This window comes from Halichoerus grypus, chromosome 9 (assembly GCF_964656455.1).
Source record: "Halichoerus grypus chromosome 9, mHalGry1.hap1.1, whole genome shotgun sequence".
Classification (NCBI taxonomy): domain Eukaryota; kingdom Metazoa; phylum Chordata; class Mammalia; order Carnivora; family Phocidae; genus Halichoerus; species Halichoerus grypus.
In genome coordinates this window covers 90,233,830-90,254,141 of record NC_135720.1, presented here as the reverse complement: position 1 = coordinate 90,254,141, position 20,312 = coordinate 90,233,830, and the positions used below count along the sequence as shown (strand labels likewise).

General features: G+C 36.0%; 1 protein-coding gene across 2 annotated transcripts in view; it reads right to left on the bottom strand.

The window, feature by feature from the left end:
* Positions 1–982: 982 nt before the first annotated feature.
* Positions 983–20,312, bottom strand: part of EYS (EGF-like photoreceptor maintenance factor) — a 1,566,128-nt gene continuing 1,546,798 nt past the window's right edge. For both annotated transcript variants that reach the window (XM_078055169.1, XM_078055170.1), the window contains 2 exons: positions 7,663–7,824; positions 983–2,206 (listed from right to left, as the gene is read on the bottom strand). In XM_078055169.1, the coding sequence (XP_077911295.1) occupies positions 1,008–2,206; positions 7,663–7,824 (1,361 nt within the window). In that variant the 3' untranslated portion in view covers positions 983–1,007. The remainder of the gene's footprint in view (positions 2,207–7,662; positions 7,825–20,312) is intronic.

The following is a 20,312-nucleotide window of genomic DNA, read 5'->3' as shown; positions in this document are numbered from 1 at the left end:
TGCATTGTGTCAGTGGTGATGTCAGTTGCTTTCTTGGTGGCCAAATTACCATAAATATTAAACTCTAAAAATGCTAAATAACAGCAGCAGTAACTACTTTCCCATCTGCAGTGGTGGAGTGGGGTGGGGAGAGAAAATCCTACTCACAATTATATCAGTAACTGGTGGTTGGGTAAAATGGACTTTCACAAGTTAATGCTTTGAATGGTACAGATAGAATCAGTATGACAACTTTTCAATGGCATTATTCAGAACCTGCTTTATGCCCAATTTTGAGACCTGTAGACTTGAAAAGTTAAGTGTAAATAAAGTTTAGCTTTTATATTTGATCAGTTATATAATTACATGGTTTAAAAAGTAAGTCCATAAGGTTTATAACAAAACCCAACAGTGTTTGCACTACTCTCCAGAGGTAACTATTTTCGATTCTTTTAGCCATTTCTTAGGATATTTGCCTTCATATTTGTGACATGTTATATGCTTAAAAAAAAAGTTGCAAAAACTGTAACTATTAATGTCTTACTGTGGAAGATAAGTGTTTAGCCCTCACCAGCCAACTCTCCTTTCCTCCACCTTCTGCCTTCCCACATTCATGCAAAAACTTTTGGTTTAAGTCCATATTTAAATTTCACATTATTGCAATCATGTAAATAATCATAGCTGAGCCATGCAATAGAATATGGTTATATATTTTTCTTATATAATTTTTATTTTTCCTATGGTTAATTTGCTTTTTTATTTTATTCTTCTTTGTATCATTTATCCCACCTAAATTTTACTTAAAAACAATTTTCACAGATGTGCAAACACTAAATGGAGTGAAAACTTTGGAATCAACATATTTACAGACATATTGGATGTAGGAAAACAACCAAAATCGTTTCTTTAGCTATATTTTATAAACTTACAAAAAAGATGTGTTAGCATTTAGACTACAATGTGCCAAAGAAATGACTATCGAAATAACTACATTTACATATATATTTTGTAAATTAAAATCACAAGTACTAGTTTGTATAATTTTGTTCATCTCCATTAAAAACATTGTATCCCTCTGATTTAATTAGCTCAATTCTTTGTGAATCCTGAAAAAATACATCTTTAATTTTGCCAACAAAATCTCTTTTAAAAATCTCTTGAGTCACTTTATTTACCTTTTGGCCATATTCAAAGCCCCCTAGATAACAAATGCCATCATAGTTTAGAGCAACAAATTTTTTGTGTGGGTCAATATCCTCAGAGAGAATTAGATTGTCATCTAGGTAGGCCTTAATAAGAGTCTGATTTTGAATTACTCTTACATGGTGCCATTTATTATGACAGAATGTGCCATTGTTATAGGTCATAGGCACAGAAATGCTTTCTCCTAAGTTAACTGCTATTTTCAAGGACTGATTATGGAGCCCAATTGCCAGAAAATCATTTTCTTCATTTTGAGCTTTTCCTATCCATACAATTAAGCCTTCTGTTTCAGTAGTACTGAAATTTAAGGATATAGTAGTGAACTGAAGGTTTCTCCTTCTGTAATCTGGATCAATGTATTTAATGTAAGAATTACCCATAAATTTTGCAGTTGAAAATGAAGTTTTGTTTTCACAATACTTTCCCACCCAACCCAAAGCACACAAACAAGTGTAAGAAAATGACTGGTTAGGTATACATAGAGATTGGTGAAGACAAAGATTATTCAAACAATACACAGACTGGTCACATGTATTTCCAGCCCAATGTGGCAAACATCTGCAAGAAAAAGTTGTGCCATTTACCATACATTCACCCCTATTTCTGCACACATTGTACCCACAGGGTGTCCCATCACAGTCACCTACATTTGAACCGCCTTTTGCTCCTGATTCGGTTAATTGTAGTTCTTGATTATTTATAATAACTTCTCGGACACAGCCGTGAAAACCTGTAGGTTCACTTGCTATTGACATAGGATTTACAAGATTTAAGGATGACACTCCTCCAATATAGAAGTCAGTATTTGTGTCCAGGGAGCTCATTTTAGCATTGGCTTTTTCTGTTACATTTATCCCATCCAGATCCAGGTAGCCTTCTGCACCAACTCTTCCTGCTTTAATCACATGCCAAGTACTTCCATTAGTCGTTACTTTTTGGAGAGTTTCGAGAATGATAGTTCTGTCACCAAGGTTGTAGCGAAGTTGAACAGAACCATTTACTAAGGAGATACATAAAAAATCACCTGTTGAGAAAGAAAACCAGTTAATTAGTAACGGTAAAATGTTGCTCCATTAAAAACTCTTGCCCTTTTGGCCATTTGAGTAAGTTCTGGTTTTGGGAAAAAAAGCAATAGTCTTGATCACAATAATGTTAGAGAATTTTGTTTCCATTTAGAGATAAAAATATATGTGTATGTATTTCATACATATATCTTGTATTATTCAGGAATTGGCCACATAAGTTTTTCCTAGTTGTAAATATTTCACACTGAATGAATGTATTGTGGTACTTAAAGTGAGGTTTTCCTTTAATGATTTTATATGGTTAAGGATGAATGTGTAAAAATTAGTAACTTAGATGTTTTACTCCAAGCTGCTGATTCTGTTTTTGACAGAGCCTGAGGAAGTAAGAAAGAATTAAGAGCAGTTAATACAGGTGCTATGAACACCTCTTCTTACACGCTCTCCAAGGTTTCAGCCATGTCCTTGGCATCAAGTTCTGTCTACAACTACACAAATCCCTAGTTGAGATCTCTGCTTGGATGTTTTAAAGGCACATCAAATCCCAAAGTTCATATCTCAGTTTGTGAACTTCCTCCCATACATCTGGCATCTTCCAGTCTTTCCAAACTCAGCGAGTCACTCCCTCATCCTCCAGTTCTTCAAAAATTTAGGTTTGATCCCTGATTCCATATATTTTTTTGTTCCACAATAATCAGTCTATCAAAGATAGGTCTCTAATGAAACAGATTTATTAACATTTTAGTTCACTGTAAACTTCTTATTCTGTCTATTTATGCCACCTTCATTAGGTTTACTGTCATCGCTATCTTAATCTATTGCTAGAGCCTTCCTTTCTAATTGATTTTAGAATCTACACTGAAGCTAAAATGATCTTTTCAAATGAAAAGATCTGGTCATTATACTACCCTTTAATGGCATTCACTGTTGTTGAGATAAGAGCCTAAAATCCTTACATCTATAGAGGCTCTGGAGGTTCTCAGCCGCTTTCTCTAGCTTTACCTGGAGTGTATTCCCCCTCTTCCTCTACTCTCTTTACTCCAGTAACACTGACCTTGTTCTTGCCTCAGAACCTTTGTTCATGTTTTCATTTTCTTGGAACACTCTGCCAGATCCCCATTCCACCTCATCTACTATCCTTTAGGTCTGAGATCAAATGCCACTTCCTCAGAGAAGTGTTCCTTGATTCCCCGAAGTTGGTCAGGTTTGTTTCTTTTAGTACTTTAATTGCACCATGATTCTCTCCTTCACAATATTTATCTCATTTTAAAATTATACAGTCATCTGCAAACAAATCTGAACAAATATGATCCAGAATGTGTATGAAGTTGCAGTGAGGCATTCAGAGGAAAAGTAAATGCAACTCTCTGTGCCTAGAAAAAGAATGCAGCCCTTCAATGTAAGATTGTTTCAAGAGGTTAGCAAAGTATGGACATTATCTTCCTTAAGACAGCATTTTCCCTTTTCCCTAACATTTCACAACCAATAAAAATTTATTTTCCTATCCAAGGATATTTCTTGGCACATGCTACTATTGCTTCCTTTTCTCCTTGGGCAGTGCCACACTACCTCACCTCCCTCCCACAAATAGTGTCCTTTTCTTCTATTCACCCTTGTGGTCCACTTCAGACCATTATTCTAAGACTGGTGGGAGACCTAGCAGTTCTACAGTCCTACACCTATGATTTCCACTTGAGAAAACTATATGAGTCCATGCAAAGTATGGTTCTCATAAATCATTTTCCTCAGAGAATTTCTAGTGAATATAATCTGCCATTACATCTGTGATTATTTGATTAACAGCTGCCTCATCCACTAGCTTGTAAACTTCATGAGAATAGGGTCTGTGTCTGATTTGGCCCAATGGTTGATCTCCAGCACCTAGCACAGTTCCTGGCACGTAATTAGATGCTAAATAAACAATTGTTGAGTTAAGAAATCACCTTTGTATAGTTGTGGGGTGAGAGGACTCAGAGTATTTCTCAAATACTAGCTTGAGGTTGAAAGCAAGAAATAAAACATCTTTCTCCTGTAATGATGAGCAAATTAAAAAAAAAAAATCTCAACAAAAGGAAGAAATTCGCTTTATTCATATATTTTCTAACATGAGTAGTATTTTAAGTCTAAAGAGAGAGAAGCAGCATTTGCAAACTTTTAGGCTATATAAAAGAAAATTAAATGTGGACTGAATCATCTAAATTTTTGTACTATAAGAAACTAGAACAATGAAACATAATTGATATTAAGTTTTAAAAATGTATAACACTCTGAATATACTTTGTGGCCTCTAAGTGGACATAAATTCTCTCACCAGATTATGGAAGAAGTTTCTCTTGCTACTTGTCTCATAGAGTGTCCTATGGTAAACGGTGTTACAGTGAAGGGCTACATTGGAATATAAAGTATCTAAAAAATGATTAGGAAAGCTAAAGCTGTGATCTATAAAATCACTGGTCAAGTTGCCAACTCTAAGAGCAAAGGGAATAGCTTCTGCCAAGGAAGACTTATTTTAACAGTTTTGCTGGTACATTCTTGTCTTGTGAAGACTTGACCCAAAAAGAGGTGTTTTTCTTTCCCCCCTCTGTGTCCCTGGAAGCTAGAATTGCTCTTGTAACTGTATTAGCAGATTTTGTCATGCAAACCTTTATTTTAGAGACTAGAATATGGGCCCTGGCTGTAGTCATGGGTCACGAGTACAGACTGGCATTAGGGTAAGTATATGTTAGAAGTTGACCTCTAGTGGACAGTCCTAAGAAACTGAGCTCAGAAATGGAATGAAGATCATAAATGAATTCACCTTGGCTATTTAATGCCTGTTTAACCATGTCTAGGGCCCTCCCTCCCTCATCCGTGCTGCCACTGCCCCCCACCCCTCACCTCCACCCCAGCCATGCATCAGAGATCAAAGCAACCTTTTAGGATCTAACATTCATGAAGGTACTATAGAAGAAGTGTATTAGGGAAATTTTATACACTTTTATCTCCCGAAAAGGAAAGCGAAGGTAATATTAACTTACTTATCTTGCATTGTTGGTTTGAATATGCTTTAACGTTAAGTTACATTGTGGATGACCAGGCTTTTTTAAAAACATATTTGTGAGGATTATAACTATATCAAGATGAATTCAGGCTGTCTGTGATTAATTTGTGCTTAATATAATATTGATAACTTATGTATAAAAACACTCACTTTAAGGTATAAAATACTTAACAGCAATGGGTAAACAGGTGCCAAGGGTTTATTTCTTTAAAATCTCTTTCCAGGGGGCACCTGGGTGGCTCAGTCGTTAAGCGTCTGCCTTCGGCTCAGGTCATGATCCCAGGGTCCTGGGATCGAGTCCCACATCGGGCTCCTTGCTCAGCGGGGAGCCTGCTTCTCCCTCTGCCGTTCCCTGCCACTCTGCCTACTTGTGATTCCTCTCTCTCTCTCTGTGTCAAATAAATAAATTAAATCTTAAAAAAAATAAATAAATAAAAATAAATAAAAATAAATAAATAAAATCTCTTTCCAAAATCAAAGATCTAAAATCAATGAAGATAATTTTGAAATTATTTTGTTGTAAATTTTATATTATTTGAGATTATTAAAATTATTAACCTCTAAAGAGATAGAGATACCTTGTTAACTGAAAATTTGGCTTTTCACATATGAAAACCTAATTGGTTTTTGATATCTAAATTTATTTTTTTACATTGTGTGTTAAGTGGGCATTTTTTACTAAAAGCTCCTCTCAGCAGAGAATCAGCTATAAGTCTTAGTTAACATTTACATCAGACATAACTCTTAAAGAAGGTACGAAGTACAAGAATACCACTTGTATTTTATGCAACCGTAAATAAATGAAACATCCTTTACCACTTCATTACACTAACTGAATGCTAATAAATAAGTTTATGCTTTTCATCTGATAAATACCTTTAGGTTAATCTAAGTCTGAGAATGTAAAGCTTAGGTTTTTAATATTTTAAAGTTTTCATGATTTCCTTACATAAGTGTCAAATGCAGCACCAACCATGACATGAAACTAATATATCTATTTTCATCTCTCTTTGTAAACAGTGTCTGAGGCAGAAAAAAGGAAAATCTTGACTGACATGAATTGAAATACAGTGCCATTTAATAACAGATGTAAGAAAAATATGCTCTTGGACTGCTGTATGTGTTAATGTGTATAAGCTTTTTATTTTACATACGTAAACATAAATACGTATCTAGTATACTAATTATAAAACTACAGTACAATATTCTTTGCCAGTGCAGTTCCAAATTAATCTTGATCCAAAATCTTGTTTTTATGCCCTTATCATGCAAAGGTTAATCCTGAGTTTTTTAATGAGCAACATAACTAAAGCTGATTGTTTTTTAATGTCTCTTGATTTAGAAGTAGAAATTTTCCGTTTGTGTACAATTCTTTAATTTGGCATTTTCACAGGGAGATCTAATCATGAATTTAAAATGAAATATAAAATCTCAGGAAAACAAATCTCTTCTAAGGTATATTTTGTAGTTCAATCATGTTATCTTTTTTTATTTGAAATTATCTTTTCTCCTTGAAATTATTTTGAAGGTATTTCACCAGTGCATTGAGACAGAAACATGGAAATGATATTTTAATCATTCAGCAGTATATTAAGACATCTTCAAAAGAGCTACTTAGATTAGACTATGAAAATCAGGGTACCATTTATGTTGACTATGGAAAAAAAACTGATTTAATTATTTCCCAATACTAAAATTTCATTTTCTGAGAAACAAGATGAAAGAAAAGCCAAATGTAAAATTTATAAATATTTTGCAATAAAAATGTAACTATAAATGCAAATGTCTTCATCAAAATTCTGGAGAAAGATATATGAAAATGGAAATCAAGAGTAAAATAATAAAAACTAAAAAACAATTTTTAAACTGCAATATACTACGTGGATATTTTTATTTCATATTGTTTTGTAATAATTGTGCTACTCTTATAGTTAAAAATATTTTAGAAACTTATTTTGGACTGTGAATCCTAGGTTTACTATTTAGATAATAAATTGAATAGCTTAAAGAAAATTTTTGGAGCTTTAAATGTGGATGGATTTACTGGAAATATATCAATCATGCCTTCCTTTCCTTTATCTTTTATGTACATATTTTGTTCCTTTTTACATAGGACTATTATGCTTGACTTCAACCTCTTTTGTGATGGGACTGTTATACAGTTGAGAATATACTATATTTGGCTTTTGCTAACTTTAATTCTAAATCTCTTGCTATTTTATTAAAATTTATATTTAGAGAGTCAGTTCATAAACATATACTTGCAGTGATAACAGAACATACAAGTATCAAGTATTTACATATTTTATAGGCTCAGTGACTTAAAAAAATAAAAATACTCCATTACACATTACTTAATAGACTACTGGGAATTCGTTAGGATTCCCCCCGCCCCCGCAAACATCCTGCCAACTTTACCTGATTGTGCTTTTAAGTGTTGTGCAACATAAAATAAGATGCCATCTGCAGAAAGAGGTTGAAACTGCAATTGAATATGTGTCTTTTTTCGTATACGGAAGGAAGCAAAAGACATCCAGGATAATTCATGGCTTCTGAAAGATGGATCACTTATAGATAAAACTAACAACAACAACAAAAAACCTGAGTTAAAAAAAACAGTATTGCTCATAAATACAGTAAAGTCACATAATTTTATCATTTAAGAACTTACCTTATCTTCCAAGAGTTGCTCCTCGCTAAATACATTGAACCATGGTAAATCTGTTCTAATCCCACTAACCGTAGGCTTTTTGTAATGGAGCCAATTATTGAAAAGCCACCTATTACTTGTGGTAACTATGCTCCTTTTGGCTGGTACTGTGTGGCACAGATCGTCTGCTCTGGATTATATTATAGAGAGGCATCAGATGCATAGATTCTGAGAATGTTTTATTCTTATCTCAAGAAATAGAAATTCTTGGGAATGCTTTCAGAAAGATGATTCCAATTGTGGGAGGCAGAAGGCATCACTATATGAATTATTCTTTAGTTTCTATATTTCTGATTAAAATGTAGAGTGTAATCAAGTCAAGATAAGATTAAAGTGATTATATAAATGGAAATAAATATCAGTTTACTTGACAATAATTTAAATCCGTATCTCTTCAGAAAGTACTAACCTCTGGGTTTTCCTTCATGTTAAATCTGAATAAATTCATTTCAACATGAATTGAAGTAGAATCATTATATAGATTTATAGTCCCTCAGATATTACTTGTTGCTTCTGTGTGTTTATGAAAGGAAGAAGGAAAGTTCTGAACACTTGGCAGCTTTTATCTCTATAGATTCTTTGTGCCTCATTTTATATGACAGTGCTTCTTAGAGTATATGTTGGTTCACCACATTTCTTGAACCACTGACCTAGTTATTTTGCCTTTTCTCCCTTTAGACCAGGCCTGTAACTGTTGTTCTTCACTTTCAGATTGATACGCAACTGGTAGGTGTTTATCCAAGAGGTGTTGGCATTTGCTGATTATTCAGCAATACATCATTCATTGTGACTTATTGTAGTTCAAAATGGAAGAGGTTGGAATCACCCAGTGTGATTCCTAAGAGTGTAAAATCTTATATCTCGTTCCTAGACCAGACCCTTAATAAAGCTGAGATAGAATCTGGGAAGTAAATTTTAATAAAGACCCAGGTGTTTCTGACATAGGTGTTACTTGGACCATATTTTCATAAACATTGAATTAAAGTTTAAGAATACAGGCATAGTTAAAGTGAGAGTCCTTTTGGAATTGTGTTTGTAAATATTACTAAAGTAATGCATATTCATTATAAGACATTTAAATAGTATAGAAGAAAGTAAAGTAAAAAAGATGAAATTCCATTGTTCTATCTCCTCTCTTAATTCCCATGAACCACTGTAAACAGTTTATTGAATATGTAGCCAGACTTTATTTTCTGATGCACATACACTTGATGTGTGTCTATATCTAGCACCTGATTTATTTCACATAAAAGAAACCATACTATATACAAACTATGCATAATGTATTTACTTTTAGGGCACCTGGATGGCTCAGTCACTTAAATGTCTGACTCTTGGTTTCGGCTCAGGCCATGATCTCAGGGGTCATGAGATCTAGCCCTGCATCAAGCTCCATGCTCAGCGAGGAGACTGCTTGAGATTCTTTCTCTCCCTCTCCCTCTGCCCTTCCCCCTGCTTGAGCTTGCATGCGTGCATGCTCTCTCTCTCTCAAATCAATAAATCATTTAAAAAAAAATAATGTACTTATTTTTTTCACTCAACAATCTATCTTCATGAGACTCTGATGTTAGCATATTTTGCCTATTACTTCTTCTAAACACTTGCACAGTATTTTTAAAAATAAACTATCTTTAGAGAAGTTTTAGGTTCACAAGAAAACCAAACAGAAAGTACAGTTTCCATATACTACCCTGCCCCCTACCCCACATATATAACCTCTTCACTATCAACATTCTGCTACAGAGTTGTATAGTGTACAATTGATGAACCTATACTGACATATTATTATCATCCAAAGTCAATGGCTTACATTAAGTGTCATTTTCAGTGTATGTTCTGTGTATTGTGACAAATGTATAATGGCATGTATCTACCATCATAGTATCATACAGAATAGCTTTACTGTCCTAAAAATCCTCTGTGCTTCACCCATTTTTCCCTCCCTTTTCCTCCCCAACCCCTGGTAATCACCAATATTTTTATTGTCTTCATAGTTTTGCCTTTTGCAGCATGTCATATAGATGGAATCACAAAGCATGTAGCCCTTTCAGCTTGGCTTTTCTTCAGTAAGATGCATTTTAAGGTTCCTCCAGGTCTTCATGTCTCATTTCTTCACAGCTTATTTCTTTTAGTGTGAATAATATCCCATTGTATGGATGTACCACAGCTTAATTTATTCATTTATCTACTGAAGGATATCCTGGTTTCTTCCTAGTTTTGGCAATTATGAAAGATGTTTATAACATCTTTCCAATTGTCCAAGTCTCTTCCAAAGTGGCTGTACCATTTCACATTCCCATCAGCAATGAATAAGAGTTCCTGCTGCTCTACACCCTTGTCAGCAGTTGGTGTTGTCAGTGTTTTGGATTTTAGCCTAAAATGGTATGTAGTGGTATGATATGTTAGATGTTGATATGTCCTAAAGAGAAAAATTAGGATGTATGCCTGTGGAGTCAAGGAAGGTGATATTAGAATAAAGATCTCACAGAGTTGAATAAATGACCTCTGTGGATCTATGGGGAGAGAGAAAATGGGTGCAAGGCCCATGAGGTGGGAAGTTTCTTGCCATGATCAAGGAATAGGAAGAAGGGAAGTGTGACTGAAGGGGCAATAAAGAAGGGGATAGTTTTATTTTTATTTTTTTTAAGATTTTATTTATTTATTTGACAGAGAGAGAGCGCACGCACAAGCTGGGGGAGCAGTAGAGGGAGAAGCAGGCTCCCTGCTGAGCAGGAAGCCCGCTCAGGGCTTGATCCCAGGACCCGGGATCATGACCTGAGCTGAAGATAGACGCTTAACCCACTGAGCCACCCAGGTGCCCCAAGAAGGGGAGATTTTTAAAAGAGAAGGTCAAAGAGGTTATGGGGCCAGATCACATTGTTAAGAATTGTGATGTGTTTGAGATTTTACCTACTGATAAGCTAATAAGAGCCTGCCACATTTCATAGATAATTGCAGAAAACATGAAACACCTGGGTCAGAGACAAAGGACAGTTTATTACAGCAAAGCAGTAACAAGAGTATCAGAATTTTTTTTTGTCAGTTCCAGGAACCCCTATTCTCTTAGAAAAATGTGAGAGGAAACAATTGATATTGTGTGTTGCTTAAAAAGGAATTCTGAGCTTAGAGGTCTGTCTTTTATAATTGGCAGTGAGCATGCCTGCTCTTTGCCCTGAAGGAAGATACTATCTCTCTTCCAAAGCAGGAAACAAACTGACTCTTTGTTTCAAAGTTAATATTATCAGTAGTGAGATGGGCCTACATCATGTACCTCTTCACGTGCACAGACTCATTTTCTGCAAAGATCTGTGGTATTTCTGTATTTCTGCAAAGATTAAATGATTTGAACCTGGTCATGCAGAAACATCAGACAGATCTAAGTGAAAGGTGATCCTATAGAATACTGTCAGAGATATGGAAAACAGGTAAGATAGAGAAACTGTTCCAGATTGAAGGAATCTGAAGAGACATGACAACCAAATGCATACATCCCTAAAGAGCATCCTGGATCAAAATGAATAAACACATTGTTGGGGCAGTTGAGGACATTTGAATCCGGTCTATGAGTTGGATGGTAGTGTTGTACCAATGTTAATTTCCTGATCTGGAGGTTTGTGTGTAAGAGAATAGCGTTTCATTTGGGGGAAATAACCACAAGGATGTTTAGAAACGATGGGGCATCACATCTTTAGATTGTTCTTAAAAGGTTCAGAAAAAGACTACTAATGATAAATGCTGCATGGGCATGTGTGTGTGACACAGAGAAGAAAATGCCATAAAGAAACAATTAGTATGGGGGAAAGAGATATAGGAATTCTTTTTATTACGGCAACTTTTCTGTAAGTTAAGAATTATTTCAAAGTAATTATTAAAAATTATTTTCCAAGACGCCTGGGTGGCTCAGTCATTAAGTGTCTGCCTTTGGTTCAGGTCATGATCACAGGGTCCTGTGATCAAGCCCCACATTGGGCTCCCTGCTCCACGGGAAGCCTGCTTCTCCCTCTGCCACTCGCCCTGCTTGTGTTCCCTCTCTTGCTGTGTCTCTCTCTGTCAAAAAATAAATAAAACCTTAAAAAATAAATAAATAAAAATTATTTTCCTTATTGTTTTCATTATACACCTCTTTTTTTTAAAACTATCTTTTGTGTTTATTGGACAAAATGACTTTTTAAACACCTCAAAAATAAGCTCAGTACAGCAAATTAAAAACCCAAACCAAAACAAAAGCCTCAAAGGTGAAGATTAAACTGATCATTATAAGACCTAGTGCTACCTGTTACTGATGGTCAGGGAGGATTAACTTGTTTTTCCTCTGAATTACAGCTTTCTACAAATCTGTAAATGTTTATATAGTATCATTCTCTTGGTATTTATTGAGGCTTGTCTTATGGCCTAGAACATAGTTAATATTTGTAAATGTTTTGGATGTTTTTGACAAGAATGTGTATCCGGAAGTGCTGTGTTCTTTCTGTTCATTATATCAAACTTGTTGATTATGTTGTTTAAATCTTCTATATTCCTTACTGACTTCTGTCACTTGACCTATTATCAAATTCCAGATCATGTAGCAGCCTACTCAACTACCCCCTTGAGAAAGTTTAAAAGGCATCTCAACTGTCCTAACCTGAGCTCCTCATTTCTCCAAAAATATGTTCCTCCCATAGTCTTCTTTATTTTAGTTAATGGTGACATTATCCTTCCAGTTTCTCAGGATAAAAACTTTGCAGCTATCTTGGACTCCTGTCTTTCTTCCTTCTCATGTGTGATCTTTCAGCAAATTGGTTGTCATGTCTCTTCAGATTCCTTCAATCTGGAACAGTTTCTCTATCTTACCTGTTTTCCATATCCTTGACAGTATTCTATAGGATGACCTTCCACTTAGATCCATCTGATGTTTCTGCATGACCAGGTTCGAATCATTTAATCTTTGCGGAAATCAGAAATACCACAAATCTTTGCAGAAAATGATTCTGTGCACATGAAGAGGTACATGATGTAGGCCCACCTCACTACTGATAATATTAACTTTGATTACCTGCTCATATTTGTGTTTGACAGGTTTCTTCACTTTAAAGTCACTCAGAGATGATCTGGTGCCAAACCAGACAAAAGCACTTAATGAGACATGGAGAAGAGTAAACTGCAATAGGAGTTCAGATCCCTTGAGGACCGTATACTATATGATAGTCAACTATGGATTATGTCCAATATTAGATTTTGGGATATCATCACTACAACAGCGAACAATGACAAAATCATCTTTTCAATAGAGAAATCTCAACAGCTTTATTTGTAGCCATTTACTTCCAGGGACTGTTAGATTTGTAATATAATCAGGACAGCAGTCATGATGTTCCTGGCTTTGGACTTTGAAGCTGCAATTACTCCATGTTACCCTTAGTACACCCTTATTTTCAAACAGGAAACAAATCTTTCCACATAATGTACATTTGTCTCCTACTGAATGTACATTCAGCTGCAACATCAGAGAAGGTGCTTTCCTTCTGGTTAGCATGAAAGTATGTCAGCATGGGCACAGGTGAGGAACTCAGCCTCCAACATGCAGGGCTGTGGTGGGTCAGAGAGTCAGGGCAGCATGACTTGTGTTGGGTGGCTGGGAGGTAAGGGAAGAGATACAGTTATGGGAAGTGATAATACTTAACATTTTATAGCAAACTACAAACTACAGAGCCCTGTGTAATCTTACCTAATCCTAAAAACACTGAGGTAAAATCTATTATCACCTCTACTTTGTGAGGAGGAAATGGAGGATCAGACATGTTATGCAACTTGTCCTGGGTCACTTTTACTAGCTGGCAGAGCAAGGGCAGGTTCCCAAAGAACAGTAACACAAGACAGTGCAAAACAAATGACATAAGGGAGGAGAATGCTAAGAGCTTTAGGAATCTTCATGGAAGCCTGGGCACTTGAACTGTGGCTTGAAAAAAGGTAGAATTTGGGAAAAGTCCGGGTTTTTCAGTGACACAAAGTTGTTCTGACAGTGAGTCATCTTTGGGAGATTTTACTAATCAAGGTAGGTTAATTAAGAAGAAAACACCAACACCCCTCTTCTTGGATAAATGATCTACTGGGTTCTGGCCAACAGCCTCAGGGATGGTCAGTGTGAGGGGCAGTTACAGAAGGGATAGTTTTCTGAGAGGAAGAATAGCTAATAATTCAAGTGATTTTCCAGATTACACAAACTTCAATCATGACCATCACTTTTATGACCTTGTTAATTATAAATAGGATTCCTTGAGAAATTACTAATATTTATATTTACCACTGTTTAAAAGCTGTGTCATTGACTGGCACCAGGCCAGTGCAAGCTGGTAAAAAAAGTAGAATGGCCTGCTTAGGGAAGTAAAAACACTTGGATTGCAATGATGCTCCATCTAATTTAGGGAAACCACAGATTTCTAAAACAAGCAACATTTTATTTTTTAAGAAACTACCCAAGGGCGCCTGGGTGGCTCAGTTGGTTAAGCGACTGCCTTCGGCCCAGGTCATGATCCTGGAGTCCCTGGATCGAGTCCTGCATCGGGCTCCCTGCTCGGCAGGGAGTCTGCTTCTCCCTCTGACCCTCCCCCCTCTCATGTGCTTGCTCTCTCTCATTCTCTCTCACTCAAATAAATAAATAAAAAATCTTAAAAAAAAAAAAAAAAAAAAAAAAAAAGAAACTACCCAACTATTTTCTAAAGTGGCTATACAAGTTTACATGTTCACCAGCAATGTGTGAAAGATCTAATTTCTCTACATTCTCACCAGCATTTGGTATTGTCTCTATTTCTTAAGTTTTAAGTGTATAGTGATATCTCATTGTCTATAAACTCTTTTTAGACTTGTGGGTATATATGACACCTTTTGTTTTCAGCCTTGAGGCCTCAGCAGAAACAGACAACCAGAAAAGTCAAATCTCACTGCACAGTGAGTCAAATAACCTCTGACTTAATACCTTGCCAATAAACACGTTTATGCCTGAAGATTCTCTGTGAATAATGTTTAAAGAATTTTAGAATATTATGTCTCAAAGGAAGAAAAGAATGTACAAAATTAAACCAATATTAAGCCAGTCTAGGAGAAGAGAATTACCAGTTTAATCAAATTATTGCATATTCTTTTAAAAATTATTTTTACCCTCTTGTTTGGAAGTAATTTTTAATTTATTAAAAATCGAAGAAATAAAACTAGTACAAAGAATATTGTACCCATATTTGTCTTTTGCTAATTTTCAACCCCTTTATCTAGCTCTATCTAGCTATCTATATGATATTTTTTTTTCTGAATCATTTGGGGTAAGTTCCATACATCATGGCTCTTTGCACCTAACAACTTATAGATATTCTCTTTATATATAAACACAGTACAGTTATTAGTAAGTGTAATGTTAATACTATACTTTTGTCTGACATTCATATTCTAGTTTTTTTAGTAGATACAAATATCATTTATAATATTTCCCTCTAGAGTATGAAATTACATCGAAAATGAGATGTTGCACTGAGTTGTCATGCCTTTTTATTCTTTTTTTTTTTTTTTGAAGATTTTATTTATTTATTTGAGAGACAGAGTGAGCACAAGCAGGGGAAGGGGCAGAGGGAAAGGGACAAGAGACCCCTGCTGAGCAGGGAGTCCAACTCAGGGCTTAATCCCAGGACCCTAAGATCATGACCTGAGCCGAAGTCAGATGCCTAACCGACTGAGCCACTCAGGCACCCCATCATGTCTCTTTAAATGTCTTTTCATCTAGAGCATTTCTACAGCCTTTCATTATCTTTATGACCTTGAATTTTTAAAAAAAATTTATTTAATTCAAGTTAGCTAACATATAGTATAGTATTGGTTTCAGGAGCAGAATTTAGTGATTCATCACTTACATATAACACCCAGTGCTCATCCCAACAAGTGCCCTCCTTAATGCCCATCACTCATTTAGCCCATCCCCCACCCATCTTCCCTCCAGCAACCCTCACTTTGTTCTCTATAGTTAAGAGTCTTACGGTTTGCCTTCCTCTCTGTTTTTCTCTTATTTTATTTTATCTTCCCTTCCCCTATGTTTATCTGTTTTGTTTCTTAAATTCCACATGAGTGAAATAATATAGTTGTCTTTCTCTGACTGACTTATTTTGCTTAGCGTAATACCCTCTACTTCTATCCACATTATTACAAATGACAAGATTTCATTCTTTTTGATGGCTGAGTAATATTCCATACCATATACATATACACCACATCTTCTTTATTCATTCATCAGTTGATGGACATTTGGGCTCTTTCCATATTTTGGCTATTGTGAACAGTGCTACTATAAACACTGGGGTGCACGTGCCTCTTTGAATCACTATTTTTGTATCTTTGGGATAAATACCTAGTAGTGCAATTGCTGGGTCATAAGGTAGTTCTATTTTTAACTTTTTGAGGGACCTCCATACTGTTTTCCAGAGTGGTTGTACCAGTTTGCATTCCCACCAACAGTGCTTTCCCTTTCTTCACATACTTTCCAACATCTGTTGTTTCCTGGGTTGTTAAGTTTAGCCATTCTGACAGATGTGAGGTGGTATCTCATTGTGGTTTTGATTTGTACTTCCCTGATGATGAGTGATGTTGAGCATTTTCTCATATGTCTGTTAGCCATTTGTATGTCTTCTTTGGAGAAATGTCTGTTCATGTCCTCTGCCCATTTCTTAACCAGATTATTTATTTTTTGGGTGTTGATTTTGATGAGTTTTTTTTTTATAGATTCTGGATACTAGCTCTTTATCCAATATGTTATTTGCAAATATCTTCTTCCATTCCATCAGTTACCTTTTAGTTTTGTTGATCGTTTCTTTCACTGTGCAGTAGCTTTTTATTTTGATGAAGTCCCAATGTTTATTTCTGCTTTTGTTACCCTTGCCTCTAGAGATGTGTCTCGTTAGAAATTGCTGTGGCCAAGGTCAAAGAGGTTATTGCCTGTTTTCTCCTTAGGATTTTGATGGTTTCCTCTCTTACATTTAGATCTTTCATCCATTTTGAATTTATTTTTGTGTATGGTGTAAGAAAGTGGTCCAGTTTCATTCTTCTCCATGTTGCTGTCTGGTTGTCCCAACATCATTTGTTGAAGAGACTGTCTTTTTTCCATTGGATATTCTTTCCTATTTTGCCAAAGATTAGTTGACCATATAGTTGTAGGTCCATTTCTGGGTTCTCTATTCTGTTCCATTGATCCATGTGTCTGTTTTTGTGCCAGTACCATACCGTCTTGATGATTATGGCCTTATAATAGAGCTTGAAGTCCAGAATTGTGATGCCTCCAGCTTTGGTTTTCTTTTTCAACATTCCATTGGCTATTCAGTGTCTTTTCTGGTTCCACACAAATTTTAGGATTGTTTGTTCTAATTCTGTGAAAAATACTCGTGTTATTTTGATCAGGATTGCATTGAATGTGTAGATTGCTTTGGGTGGTATAGACTTTTAACAACATTTGTTCTTCCAATCCATGAGCATGGAATGTTTTTCCACTTCTTTGTGTCTTCTTCAATTTCTTTCATCAGTGTTTTATAGTTTTCAGCATACAGATCTTTTACCTCTTTGGTTAGGTTTATTCCTAGGTATCTTATGGTTCTTGGTGCAACTGTAAATAGGATCGATTCCTTGATTTCTCTTTCTGCTGCTTTATTACTGGTGTATAGAAATGCAACAGATTTCTATACATTGATTTTATATCCTGCGAGTCTGCTGAACTCCTGTACCAGTTCTAGCAATTTTTTGGTGGGATCTTTCAGGTTTTCTATTAGAGTATCATGTCATCTGCAAAGAGTGAGTTTGATATTTTCCTTGCCAATTTGGATGCCTTTTATTTCTTTTTGTTGTCTGATTGCTGAAGCTAGGACTTTCAGTACTATGTTGAACAACAGTGAGGAGAGTGGACATCCCTGTTGTGTTCCTGACTGTAGGGGGAAAAGCTCTCAGTTTTTCCCAATTGAGGATGATGTTAGCTGTGGGTCTTTCATGTAGGGCCTCTATGATGTTGAGGTATGTTCCTTCTATCCCTACTTCCTTGAGGGTTTTTATCAAGAAAAGATGCCATATTTTGTCAAATGCTTCTTAAGCATCAATTGGGAGGACGATATGGTTCTTACCCTTTTTTATTAATGTGGTGTATTATGTTGATTGTGGATATTGAACCACCCCTGCAGCCCAGGAATAAATCCCACTTGATCATGGTGAATAATCCTTTTAATGTAATGTTGGATTCAATTAGCTAGTATCTTGTGGAGAATTTCTGTGTCCATGTTCATCAGGGATATTGGTCTGTAATTCTCCTTTTTAGGGGCCCCTGGGTGGCTCAGTCAGTTGGGTGTCTGCCTTTGGCTCAGGTCATGATCCCAGGGTCCTGGGATTGAGCCCCACATCTGGCTCGCTTCTCAGCAGGGAGCCTGCTTCTCCCTCTTCCTCTGCCCAGCCCCCTGCTTGTGTACTCTCTCTCAAATAAATAAATAAAATCTTGAAAAAGAAAATTCTCCTTTTTAGTGGGGTCTTTGGTTTTGGAATCAAGGTAATGCTGGCCTTGTAGAATAAGTTTGGTAGTATTCCTTCCATTTCTATTTTTTGGAACAGCTTCAGAATTAATAGGTATTAATTCTTCTTTAAATGTTCGATAGGGGCACCTGGGTGGCTCAGTAGTTAAGCGTCTGCCTTCAGCTTAGGTCATGGTCCCAGGGTCCTGGGATTGAGCCCCACGCCGGGCTCCCTGCTCAGCAGGGAGCCTGCTTCTCCCTCTCCCACTCCCCCGATTGTGTTCCCTCTCTTGCTGTGTCTCTCTCTGTCAAATAAATAAATAAAATCTAAAAAAAAAATAAATGTTTGATAGAATTCCCTTGGGAAGCCATCAGGGCTTGGACTCTTGTTTGTTGGCAGAATTTTGATTATTGTTTGATTCAATTTCTTTGCTGGTTATGGGTCTGTTCAAACTTTCTATTTCTTCCTGTTTAGTTTTGGTAGTTTATATGTTTCTAGGAATTTACCCAGTTCTTCCAGATTGCCCAATTTGTTGGCATATAATTGCTCATAATATTCTTTTATAATTGTTTATATTTCTAAGGTGTTGGTTGTGATCTCGCCTCTTTCATTCATGATTTTATTTATTTGGGTCTTTTTTCTTTTTGATAAGTCTGGCTAGGGGTTTATCAATTTTGTTAATTCTTTCAAAGAACCAGCTCTTAGTTTCGTTGATCTGTTCTACTTTTTTGAATTATATATCATTTATTTCTGCTCTAATCTTAATTATTTCCCTTCTTCTGCTGGTTTTAGGCTTTATTTGCTGTTCTATTTCCAGCTCCTTTAGGTGCAAGGTTAGGTTGTGTATTTGAGACTTTTCTTGCTTCTTTTTTTTTTTTTTAAAGATTTTATTTATTTATTTTGACAGAGAGAGACACAGCGAGAGAGGGAACACAAGGAGGGGGAGTGGGAGAGGGAGAAGCAGGCTCCCCACTGAGCAGGGAGCCCGACGTGGGGCTCGATCCCAGGACCCTGGGATCATGACCTGAGCTGAAGGCAGACGCTTAACGACTGAGCCACCCAGGTGCTCCAAGACTTTTCTTGCTTCTTGAGGAAGGCCTGTATTGCTATATACTTCCCTCTTTTGACCACCGTTGCTGCATCCCAAAGGTTTTGGACTGTCATGTTTTCCTTTTCATTTGCTTCCGTGTATTTTTAAATTTCTTCTTTAATTTTCTGGCTAACCCATTCATTCTTTAGTAGGATGTTCTTTAACCTCCATGTATTTGTGGTCTTTCCAAATTTTTTCTTGTGGTTGACTTCAAGTTTCATAGTGTTGTGGTCTGAAAATATGCATGGTATGATCTCAATCTCTTTATACTGCTTGAGGCCTGATTTGTGACTCAGTATGTGACCTATTCTGAAGAATGTTACATGTGCACTTGAAAAGAATGTGTATTCTGCTGCTTTATGATGAAATACTCTGAATATATCTGTTAAGTCCATCTGGTCCAATGTGTTATTCAAAGCCCTTGTTTCCTTGTTGATCTTCTGCTTAGATGATCTGTTCATTGCTTTGAGTGGGATGTTAAAGTCCCCTACTATTATGGTATTATTATCAATGAGTTTCTTTAAGTTTGTTATAAATGGATTTATATATTTGGCTGCTCCCAAGTTGGGGGCATAAATATTTACAATTGTTAGATCTTCTTCTTGTATAGACCCCTTTTTTATGATATAATGTCCTTCTTCATCTCTTATTACAGTTTTTGGTTTAAAATCTAGTTTGTCTGATCAAGTATGGCTACTCAAGCTTTCTTTTGATGTCCATTAGCATGACAGATTGTTCTCCACGCCCTCACTTTCAATCTGGAGATGT